Source organism: Littorina saxatilis, linkage group LG4 (genome assembly GCF_037325665.1).
Source record: "Littorina saxatilis isolate snail1 linkage group LG4, US_GU_Lsax_2.0, whole genome shotgun sequence".
NCBI classification, from domain to species: Eukaryota; Metazoa; Mollusca; class Gastropoda; order Littorinimorpha; family Littorinidae; genus Littorina; species Littorina saxatilis.
The window spans coordinates 39,191,691-39,204,190 of NC_090248.1; the positions used below are offsets into that span (position 1 = coordinate 39,191,691).

General features: G+C 42.4%; 1 protein-coding gene across 1 annotated transcript in view; it reads left to right on the plus strand.

The window, feature by feature from the left end:
* The window catches only part of LOC138964710 (uncharacterized), a 35,780-nt gene that overhangs the window by 17,893 nt on the left and 5,387 nt on the right, over nucleotides 1–12,500 (plus strand). The window contains exons 2-4 of the mRNA XM_070336737.1: nucleotides 2,119–2,167; nucleotides 9,779–10,005; nucleotides 10,758–11,688. Coding sequence (XP_070192838.1) covers nucleotides 2,155–2,167; nucleotides 9,779–10,005; nucleotides 10,758–11,688 — 1,171 coding nt within the window. The 5' untranslated portion in view covers nucleotides 2,119–2,154. The remainder of the gene's footprint in view (nucleotides 1–2,118; nucleotides 2,168–9,778; nucleotides 10,006–10,757; nucleotides 11,689–12,500) is intronic.

The following is a 12,500-nucleotide window of genomic DNA, read 5'->3' on the forward strand; positions in this document are numbered from 1 at the left end:
GAGCCAAAGGAGCAATGAGTTCTCTCTCATGCGTTCGCCAGCTGAACGCGTTTTTTGTTTAAATCTGCTTCCGAGGTATACGTGAAAGCGGTGTTATCCTTGCGTGTATAGATTTTCTCGTGTCTGTATTGTCACTTCAGTAGTTTTTCTCTCAAACGAGAAGCACAAAGTCCGCATGCGTGGTTTCATATGTGTATTTATCCCTTTATTTATTAATTGTTCATTGCTTATTTATTTTACCTATTAATATATCTATTAATTTATTCAATCACTACCTAACTCTCTTACACACACTCACATGGTTTTTTAATTTATTTATACGTTGTTTCATATTTTTTTTACATTTATTAATCATTCCTTCTTTCATTCGTTTAGGAATGTTGCGGCTGATTTATTTTGAGACACATTTCTTCTCATCAACCGCAGTCAACTATTCTTTCATCACTTTTATCAGTTTGACAATCATAACATTAATCTTATTTTGCGGCGAATTTCACAGATTAATTGCATGGGTCAGCAAATTAAGTCGTCAGAGCAAAACGCTCACACAACAGGTTTGAATCAAAAATAAAGTATTCTTGAGTATTACCGTTTTATAAGCCTATTTATACCAAGTGAACCTTCTTCTTCTTCTTCTGCGTTCGTGGGCTGAAACTCCCACGTACAGTCGTGTTTTTGCACGAGTGGAATTTTACGTGTATGACCGTTTTTACCCCGCCATTTAGGCAGCCATACGCCGCTTTCGGAGGAAGCATGCTGGGTATTTTCGTGTTTCTATAACCCACCGAACTCTGACATAGATTACAGGATCTTTTCCGTGTGCACTTGGTCTTGTGCTTGCGAAGGGGGATAAGCCACTAGCAGGTCTGCACATAAGTTGACCTGGGAGATCGGAAAAATCTCCACACTTAACCCACCAGGCGGCCGCGGCCGGGATTCGAACCCTCGACCTTCCGATTAAGAGGCCGACGTCTGAACCTACTGCTGGAGATTTGTCATAAATACTTGAATCTAATCAGTTACACGAATCTGTTGTCTGTGTGTGTGGTCGACTGTGCATGACCGAGTTTTTGTGCGTGTTTGCATTGGAATTAGTAGAGTACTCCGTACTGCATACCACTGATTGGTGTAATTACTGCTACTTTCATTCTTCGAGTGGATAATAAAAAAAATAATCAGACCGTGCGATGCTTGGTAAACTATGGAAAGCCATCTGCTCTAGCTCCCCCAAAATGTACCCCACTCAGTAACTAAATTCTCGTCTTCCGATATGCATGACTTATGGCACCACCCTGTATTTTTCGAGTTGATGCATTGTACGTTACGGACAATTAAATGGCGTTGTGGCTTACTCGTATGTAGCAGAATATAACTTCATTCTGTTAAACGCTTTTCTTTTCTGTTTCTATTTTTTTCTATTTGATTTTACTTTGTTTTTGTTTGTGTTTGTTTGTCGTTGTGACTCTCAGTGTGTCTTTTTTCTTTCTTTGTTGTTGTTGTTGTTGTTGTTGTTTGTTTCTGCCTGCCTGCCTGTCTGTCTGTCTGTCTGTCTGTCTGTCTGTCTGTCTTTCTTTCTTTCTTTCTTCCTTCCTTTCTTTTCTTTAAGTACTCCTAATTATTTTCTTCTGTCTGTATTTTTGTTTTCTTTCGTTCGTTTAGTCTTCCTTTCTTCCTCTCCTTCTTTCCTTCCTTCTTTATTTTTTTACCTCTTTATTCTTTCTTTCTTTCTTTCTTTCTTTCTCTTTTCAATTATTTTCAACATTCTTGTGAATAATGACTATTCTATTGCACACTTTCGCACAACTGTATAGCTATAACATATCTACCTAGATTTTTTATATCCCCATTCCCAACGTTATCACCCACTCTTTTTCTTCGGCGTCAACGACCTCGATGACAACGACAGAGAAGAAAAATAGCTCATAAATATACATACAAATGAAAAACAGACCGACAAAGGCAGCTATTACACGAACATGATTTTACACATGAATACATTCTAGCCCCGAAATAAATAAGCAAAGTCTTCCGTGTAGAAAATGTGTTATGTGCTTGTCGTCTGCGATCTATAATAATTATAGACGAGTAACATTATTTGTGTCTTCTTCTGTTTTTCAGTTCGCCATTGAGACCTTTCGTCCGACAGAAGCGCCCATGCCTCATACAGGTAAGAACTGCTATCTTTCAAAAACTTAATTTTTTTTTATTTGTGTGATTATCTTGAAAGACAAATGAAGATAGACTGCGTTTAACTTTAACAAATTTGGCTGCTACGAAATCGACCATATCAGTATCTAATATGTGGTATTTGGTGTGTGGATGTGTGTGTGTGTGTGTGTGTGTGTGTGTGTGTGTGTGTGTGTGTGTGTGTGTGTGTGTGTGTGTGTGTGTGTGTGTGTGTGAGAGAGCGGCGGGGGAACCGACTCATAGATGAGACTGCAAGAATTATAAGTGAGTCACTGTTATCTTTCAACAACAACAAAATACGCCAGGCCCTGCAGCTGCAGGCGGTTTCCAGCAAAGATTAAACCACTGATCTATATTCAGTTATTTACAAGTATGTATTTGAACGTGATCAAACAGAACATTTCGAAAATGAAAATCACGGACGAAAAAAAAAAGATAAGAAAAACGCCCATATTTTTTTCTGCCCGATGCCACCCGATTAAATCTCATCTCTCAGATCTATAGATTCTAAGTCATTCTCAGAAAATATAGTGGAACCTCCCGCCCTCCACCTTATAAGAACGCCCATTTAATAAGTCCTCTCCCTTTCTATACTCTATTTTTCTTATTTACTTTTCTAGTTGTTTGTTGATAACGTCTCTAAATGATATATTTTGATGTAAAGACTCTCTCCCTTTAAAAGGCTGACATAGTCCTATTTAATTAGTTTAATTACTTCCAGGGCTTTTCCCATCGTTGCGGGGATGTATAAATTAAGCTTCCTGCAAAGTTTTAGGTTTGAAGTCCTTACCAATTACGAGAAATAATTAATTCTTTATTGCATTGTTTAGCAACAGTTCTCCAGGACTTGGGCTATTTTTAGACCGTTGACGTTACTTCGTGACGTTTCGTAAACCAAAGATGGTGTTTGAGACTGTTCTGTTTACATTCGACACTATCAACACCACTTTGCAATACTGAAATAATTTTTTCCGTGTTCGAAAGCTACATCCAATCGTTATTATATCCCCTTAGGTACAGTTTTATAACATTATTGGCACATGTAAACAATATGAATTAATTCATGAACGCTACGAATATGGCAGCCTTTAAGACCAGATGCTGGGTTTTTTCTCCTGTTTTTGTTTGTTTGTGGGGGGGGGGGGGGGAATCTTTAAAAGAGGTTCCCTGTCACCAATGAAACAGAAAGTGTAAACGGGTAAGTGCTCTCCTCGCCATATAAATATAAAACGGGTATAGACTCTCTCCCCGTCGTGTAATATGGCGTCACGGCACTTGAGCGTCAAAGAAAACGGGGTGGTTCCAGGCCTTGATTCTATAGAAACGAGACATGAGACTGTCTGCAAGGGAAAGTAGTTTCGTCTCCATTCTCGGCTATCGCTCATCGAAACCATTACCGAAGCTCTTTTAACCCCTTCGTTATATACATGTCTATATATAGTTCATTGGTGGCACTATACTGATTGGTCGAATTGTCAATAGCGTGTTGATAAAATTGTGGATAAGGAGGCTTCGGGTTGTCTTAAGATCAGGGCTTGAAAGAATCCCCCCTCCCCCCCCCAAAAAAAAAAAAAATCAATACATAAACAAACAAATAAATAAGTAAAAAAAAAAAAAATAAAGAAAAAAAAAAGTTTTTAACAAAGGAGGACATTTTGATGTGTTGACTAACGAAGCCTTCCCCCGCTTGAGAGCAGTGAATTAGTTAAACTTTTAAAATGCATTCCATTCACAGTTAATCCCCTTTTCGTCACGCGCGACATCGTAACGTGAAATTGATGACTTTAATCGTCATGCTTTTTCTTTGATCCTGTTTTGCGAGAAACGAAAGTTCTCACACACTGCATGCATGGTGATACCAGTGTATGGTATATATGATATATATATTTACTAGAATGAATACCCGCTTCTCCGGGTAGCCGGCTTCGCCGGGAAGAAGTACTTAGAGCCGTACGCCGGCTTCGCCGGGTCCGAACAATGGACCCGCCAAGCTTAGGTCCCTCCCAGATTCGTGGAATGGGAACAGCACGAAAATGATTCAGTGGCCATAATGCCATTTCTGACCATATCGAGTAACATCCTTGTCGACGAATGTAACCGTGTTAATCACCTGTGGAGGCGAACTCCACTCAAACAGGACTGAGCAAGTTATGGCTTCTCAAAGGAAGGCCAGTACATAAAATTACACAAAAGCCGCCAGACCACATCACAAACAGAACTGAACAATGCACAGGTGTTGCTCACATAGAGACACACACACAAACACACACACACACAAAAACACAGAGAAGCCGTATCTATAGAGAGATAGATGACAGTGTATTTTTCGCGTGGCTATAAATGGATTCGACCTTTGCACTTTTACAGTGAGGATAATTTACGGGTCCAATTTACGTTCTGTACACTGCGTTGACCTTCTAAAAATAGTAACAGTAACAGAACGCCGGGAATATCCGAAGACGCTCAGCGCAGTGGACAGCGCAGTGACATTCTAAAAATAGTAGTAACTTACAACTGAACGGGAAAGCCACACGAAGGAAGGGAGATAAACGCCAAACACTGGAGAAGATAAGGAAGAGTTACTTATAATGGTGAAATGAACACAAAAACCCAAATCAGTTCAGCGCTGCGCGCTGAGAGCACGTGTTGAAATATCTCATCGATGATATTGTGTCCGGGGTGTAGCTGAATACGGTGTCCAAATTTGAAAAAGATCCACCGAGAACTTTGGCGTTGTGATGTGGTGTAGCGGCTATGGTGTGTCGGTATGGGGGCCCGGGTAGCTGAGGTGGAACCAAAATAGCTGAGGTGGAACCAAAATCGGTTCAGCGCTGCGCGCTGAGAGCACGTGTTGAAATATCTCATCGATGAGGTTGTGTCCGGGGTCTCTCTGAATAAGCCCACCAAATTTGAAGCAGATCCATCGAGAACTTTGGCCGTGCATCGCGCACAGACAGACACACAGACACACAGACACTAGTCGTATATATATATATATTTATATATATATGTAATTGTCTAATACGGTGCTAATGGAATCCGCTTTAAATGCTGGTGATGACCGAATTTAAAGCAGTATGTGAGTGCTCTGGGTAAATGTTTGTGTGTTTTTCACCATGGATAAAAAAAAAGGAAGAAGAAGAAGACAGAAGAGAGAGGACACTGAGTGGAAAAAGAACACCAACGAACAGCCAATCTTGCGATGTTTATTTTTATTTATATACATATTTTGTTTTATCTTACCTTTATGCTGATGAAAAGATATCATCTAATTTCATTTTGTGTGCATAAAAATAACAGAGTCTCCGCGCACAAAATTAATACTGAGTTTATTTGTCCCAAAATTATTTATTTGGCCGCCGAATTTGTAAACCTGGCAGGAGAGTTGATGATAATGAAATCAAACATCCTCAGTGGCAGCATGCAGTAGCCAATTAAGGACATGTTTTGTTGATATGCTGCATCAGAAAGTTGACGTTAGTTAGACAGCCCCTTTAAGCTGCTGTACTCTCAGGAGGTGAACAGCAAACGCCTCACGCGGTTACATGGGATGTAATGTTTGATACAATTCAATAACAAACGGTGTTCTGTTTAAAGGGAAGCTGTTGCAATTAAGGTACTAACTTTCAAGACAGAGAGAGCTGTGACAAGGTGTTCAAACTGAGGCACAATCGTGGCAAAAAACGATAATTTTGACTTCGAAATTCGATTCACTACACAACGTTCGTCTTCATCTTGTTGGGACATGGCTACATGCATGGCAGAATGTTGACAGAGAGAGTTTATTTGGGACACTGTTCTTGAATTTTACCTAATATTCAATGCCTTCCACAGTTCAGATCGCCTGGAAACACACGAATGTGTCTACCCGGAAAAGGTAGCCACACTGCCCCTTTAAATAAACTGCTTTACGCTGTTACTGTTTGCCGCGACACAGTATGGATACTCCGCAAAAGCAACCATATAGCAAACCACCTCACCGTTTTTTAATAAACAGGGCGTAATGTTTGATGCTTTACACGGGTGAGCGCGCCTGTAAACATCTACATCATTGACGACACGGCTCCCTGTCGCCCTCCCTCTTCCCTCTCCTTCAAACTCTGCCGCTACGCCATATTTAAACTGTGACGATTCTATCGGGCGGTGTTTTTTTTTCTCGACTCCGCGGCAGGAGAGTCATGGGCGACAACTCAGGCATGGTCGCTCTTTGACTGCAAATGGGCAATTAGTAGGGGTAGGTGTTCATCAGAGGCCTTGCGACTCCAATAGAAACACGATGATCGCTGCGACTACGATATGTTACAGCCTGAAAGGTTCCCATTTTCATTTCTCTCTCTCTATTTTTTTTTCCCTCAAAGGAAAGGGGAAGGTGGGAAGCGGGGAAAATTGACATCACAAACGGCGTTGATGCGCACATAACAAGTTTTCAAAGCCAGTTTTATGGCCTAAACAAGGTCTGTCGGTGCAAGCTTGATTTTCCACACCGTGTGAATTTACTTTGTGCTGCTAGTGTGTGAAGCACTTAACATACGTAAACAAGCGAAGCGTGTTTCTTTTTTTTAACTCGGGAGTTATTCAGTACAGTAAATTCTCAAAACCAGGACATTGACAAAATCCCTGAAAATGTCAGTAAATTTGTACATTTACAATACAATAAACTCTCAAAACCAGGAAATTGACAAAATCCCGGAAAATGTCTGTAAATTTGTAAATTTCCTGTTTCACTCAGGGATTTTACAAATTTCCTAAAAAGAAATCTAGGAAAATTGTAAATTAACTGAAAGAAGGGGTAGGACATTTGTAAATTTTCTGACAACAAAGGAAAACGAGTTGGTCAACCTAGTACTTTCACGCAATGCTAAAATAGGCAGAAAATAGTGTTTTCTTCTTCACATATCAAATTACACAAGCAGAACGCACTAAGTGTGTATTTATGTCTTACGGTTGATGCCTGTGTTAATGAAAGATCGTTATCTTGAAATACGACTTACACAAATATTCTACCAAGTAGTAACAACATACGAAGCCTAAAAATATATGTTGTATGCATCAACTTTTATTGGTACGTTCGCATTTTCACGAGAGCTAACAACAACAACAACAACAACAACGACGACGACGACGAGGACGACCCTCATCACCACCCTTTTTAGGACCCCCCAATTTAGGACCCCCTCCCTTCTAAGACCCTTTTTTCTCAGATTTTCTGTTCATAAACTCTGCAAATGTGCCCCATTTTCTTCTTCTTCTGCGTTCGTTGGCTGAAACTCCCACCTACACTCGTGTTTTTTGCACGAGTGGAATTTTACGTGTATGACCGTTTTTTACCCCGCCATTTAGGCAGCCATACGCCGTTTTCGGAGGAAGCATGCTGGGTATTTTCGTGTTTCTATAACCCACCGAACTCTGACATGGATTACATGATCTTTTTCGTGCGCACTTGGTCTTGTGCTTGCGTGTACACACGGGGGTGTTCGGACACCGAGGAGAGTCTGCACACAAAGTTGACTCTGAGAAATAAATCTCTCGCCGAACGTGGGGACGAACTCACGCTGACACCGGCCAACTGGATACAAATCCAGCGCGCTACCGACTGAGCTACATCCCCGCCCCTTGCCCCCATTTTAAAACACTCATATTTTAGATCCGATTTTCTCAACTATCTGGAGGTCTTAAAATGGGGGTACGACTGTACCTCCACCACTCCCCCCACCACTAGGCTTATTTAGTACAGGCTTTTTTCAACCAACCACATTCGTTTCGTGCCATAATGAAGTGCTACATCACAAATGTTGCGTACACGTCATTTCCGGTTGGCTGTGAAACGAAGTTCACACCAAAAACACAAACGTCTTTCGTTGATTTGGGCGATTCTACGAATCTACTATCGTTGACTTTGTAATCATGTTTTGGTTATTTCTGTATGAAAACCTTTAATCTATTGGATATAGGTTACCTGATCGTTATTTTAACAGTTCATATCTTCCTACTTTAAGGTCTGGAGTGGACGCTAAAGTCGATCTTTCACTGCATTTCTGTAGCATACATTTGCCTAGGTTGCGCTTGGGAAAATCAAAGATGGCGGCCTGGAGCCGGTTGCCGCTTCACGACTTTAGAGTTCTATTTCTTCCCTAATATCAATAGAATACGTATATTCATAGGGCAGACCTTAATTTGTGAACTGTCTCACTTTGAACAGTTATAAATTGTATGAGTAGAGCTTCGGGTTGCAAATTAATCGCACATAACACACATCGCAGATCGCGCTTCTTCTGCGAACAGAACTTCTCTGCTGGCGTCAGTCTAAACTGCGACACTTTTTAACACGCACTCTTGAGTTTCGTTGTGCGCGCGCATCCCAGCGGGCAAAAGAAAATGAGGTGGCGAAGAGAAAGTGGTGGGCTTTTTCTTCTCTCTAAATCTAGCTACTAAGTAACCCTCCTCCACCCGAAGAGTATGTCGAGTCTATGCAACTGGACGAAAGGACAATCATTTCTTTTTCTAGTTTAGACGCGGTGAATGTTCTTTTATTCGTGTCCATCTATATATTAATGGGCCATGCAAACTCGTGGTCAGCTATTTAACCTTCCAAGCCATCAACTATTCTCCGTCAAGCCATTCTCCATCGCCCATTCTACGTAGACAGCCCTTTATAACGCATGAAGAAAATAGTGAATTCAAAACATCAAGGAAATATTTGCTGAGAGTTCTGGCGACCTTTGTATGCTCAGAATTTTCTGAAAATTTCCTCAACGCGCGGCGGTTTGGATATTTAGAAAATCATCTTGTCGTAAAATAAACTGTCAGATCAGAAATCCATCATAAAACAACGAAAACTTTAAGTTGTCCCTTGAAGATGAGTTCTTTCCCCCGAGCTGCGAGTTGTCCCCCAATTTATTTAATTTGTCGAACAGGTTCTGCCTGAGAAAAAAAAACCCCAAAGGTCACTTGACTCCCTAAACCAAATTCCTATGGGACAATGGTGATTCGCAAAGCAGGGGAGTCGAGAGACATGCAATAGCCTGGAACATGCGCAGTCGCTTGTCTCGAGTAAGATAAGCAAAACCTTACTTCTTATGTAACCCATCATGACAGTCACCACAGATCTTGAAATACTTTCTCATGGTAACCTATACACGCATCCTTCAAAGTCAAAACACTTCAAATATCATCAGCCTGGCTACTTAAGTGCGGGATGTGTTGTTGTTGAATTAATTTATAGCTGGCATCAGCATCAACATGCAGAATCAACCCAGCGAAAAATTGCCATTCTGCACAGAACACAGCCAGGCTGTGGATTTCTGGAATGTGTTTATGTCGTAGGATGCTCTCATTTTGTGTTCAAGCCTTGATACTCCTGTGATTGTCGACTTGCTCGTTCACACGGGAAGCTATGCATGTTTCACCAAATGATAATGGTGATGATGATGATGATGATGATGATGATGATGATGATGATGGTGATGCCTGATGGTGATGATAACTGATTTTTAACGCCCTAACGGTTAAACCATTAGGGGCATGTTACCCCGACTTTAGAGGTTGTTTTACCAAACAGAATCACAACCATTTTTCTGTCTCCTGTTTTTAGGTCAGACGGGCGTCAACCAGTTGGGTGGCGTCTTCGTCAACGGGCGCCCTCTGCCGGAGAGCGTGAGATGCCGGATAGTCGAACTTGCGCAGCTGGGTGTTCGCCCTTGCGACATCTCACGACAGCTGCTTGTCTCCCATGGCTGCGTCAGCAAAATCCTCACACGCTTCTACGAAACTGGTTCCATCAAACCCGGTTCCATCGGCGGCAACAAACCCAAGGTCAGGGTAAGTGTTTTTTTGTTTTGTTTTGTTTTGTAATTTGATGGATCGATTAATGGACTGACACACTGACTGCGTGATATCTGCTGCTTTCATTTTTGTTGTATTCGTTTTTTTGTTTGTTTGTTGTTAAATAACTGAACGCAAACAACACATCGATGGTTTCTGTACTAACATTTTGCACTTATATATAAGTCTTTCAGATTAAAAAAAAAATCTAGGGCAGAGGCTGAAGCTTCACGTAATAAAGAACTTGACGCAACAACAAAACGCTGGTTTCTTTATTCACATGTTGCCCCGGCATAGATATATGTGACCCTCCACCACGGAATGAGTCGCATATCACCTCGCGCGGTTCTGCGCTAGGCTTGGGGGATGTCTGGTAACAGTGTGAGGGTCACCTTAGTCACAGGCTTGTAACTCGAAAAGTTTGCGCTCTTTTCTAAAACGGGTTTCTTCACTGCATAGAGCATAAAAAAAACTCTAGGACAATGTAAAAATATGAAAATCATGCAAAGGTGACATGCGACTTATTCCGTGATGGAGGGTCACATATTGCTCATTCGGCTAACATATCTAGTGCAGAGGCTGAAGCTTCACATAATAAAGAACTTGACGTAACAACAAAACGATGGTTTCTTTATTCACATGTTGCCTATAGATATAATACTCATTCGGCTAAAATTCTAGTGCAGAGGCTAAATCTTCACATAAATCAATGAACGCGAACTGATGATGTTGGTTTGTGTGTGTTCCAGCAAGTGGCCACGCCTCAGGTCGTGCGCAAGATCTTGGAGCTGAAGCAGCAGTCGCCTTCCATCTTCGCCTGGGAGATTCGCGAGCAGCTCCTGGGCCAGGGCGTGTGTGACTCCTCCTCCATCCCCTCCGTCAGCAGCATCAACCGCATCCTCCGCAACGCCACCTCGCCCTCCTCTTCCTCCACAAGCCCCTCCCACTTCGGCCCGGACGGCATCCCGTCTTCCGCAACCCTGGAGTTCCTGGGTCGTCACTACGCCATGGAAGGGTTCAGTATGGGCGTGGGAGTTGGGATGCCTCATATGGGCCTCCCAGTGTCCCTGCAGCACGCTGCCTTGCAGAGGATGTCGCCCGGAGCCGTTCTGCCGGAGGGGTATCCCCCCCGTGAGCTCCTCCTACGAGACCCTTCGGGAAGGCTTCGTCACCAGTCTGGGGGGTCTTCTAGCAGAAACACTCCGCCTCACGGACTCGGAGTTTTTGGAGGAGGAGGTTGCTCTGGCGGTGGTGGCGGTGGTGGAGGGAGTGCAGTGCGTACGCCTGGCATGATGAGTCTTGCAGAGTACCCACTAACCCCTGGCTGGATGCCGCTCAGTCTCTGCGCACCCGGACAGTCCTTCCCGCGTCTGGTGCAACCCCTGGGTACAGACCTTGACAGCTCGGACGACGAGGACCAACACAGTGAAAACGACAGAGACAGAGCTCGCAGAATGTCCCGCGGCTCGGACAGAAGAAACGACAGTCTGAGTGATAGAGAAATACACGTGGACTCTGACAGTGAGAGCGAGAACACTAGACGCGAAGAGTCTCCGGTGTTGGGAAGAGACACAGACAAGCACGTGAACCGCGGAAAGTCCTGTTCTGCGCGAGAAGAGTTCCTTGGTAGAAGTGACAGCAAACCTGCTGAGAAGAGGAAACACAGCGAAGACAAATCTGGTGAGTTGTTGTTTGTTTAAACAGGGGTTTATTAAAACGTATACACACACGCGCGCACACACGCTCGCACGCACGCTCGCACACATGCAGGCACTCACGCACGCACGCACGTACCAACACGCACGCATGCACACACGTACACGTACGTACGCCCACGTACGTACGCCCACACTGACGATCGCGTACGCACACACACACACACACACACACACACACACACACACACACACACACACACACACGCACACACATACATACACACACACACACACACGAAATGTACGTTTTCACAACAACAAAATATTTAATAGAATTTGGATTTATCGATCTTAATGTTGGACGAACCAACAGACAAACAATAACAAGTCGCGTAAGGCGAAATTACTACATTTAGTCAAGCTGTGGAACTCACAAAATGAAATTGAACGTAGTCCGCCGCTAGTGCAAAAGGCAGTGAAAGTGACGAGCCTGTTTGGCGCGGTAGCGGTTGCGCTGTGCTTCATAGCACGCTTTACTGTACCTCTCTTCGTTTTAACTTTCTGAGCGTGTTTGTAATCCAAACATATCATATCTATATGTTTTTGGAATCAGGAACCGACAAGGAATAAGATGAAAGTGTTTTTAAATTGATTTCGACAATTTAATTTTGATAATAATTTTTATATATTTAATTTTCAGAGCTTGTTTTTAATCCAAATATAACATATTTATATGTTTTTGGAATCAGAAAATGATGGAAAATAAGATGAACGTAAATTTGGATCGTTTTATAAATTTTTATTTATTTTTACAATTTTCAGATTTTTAATGAC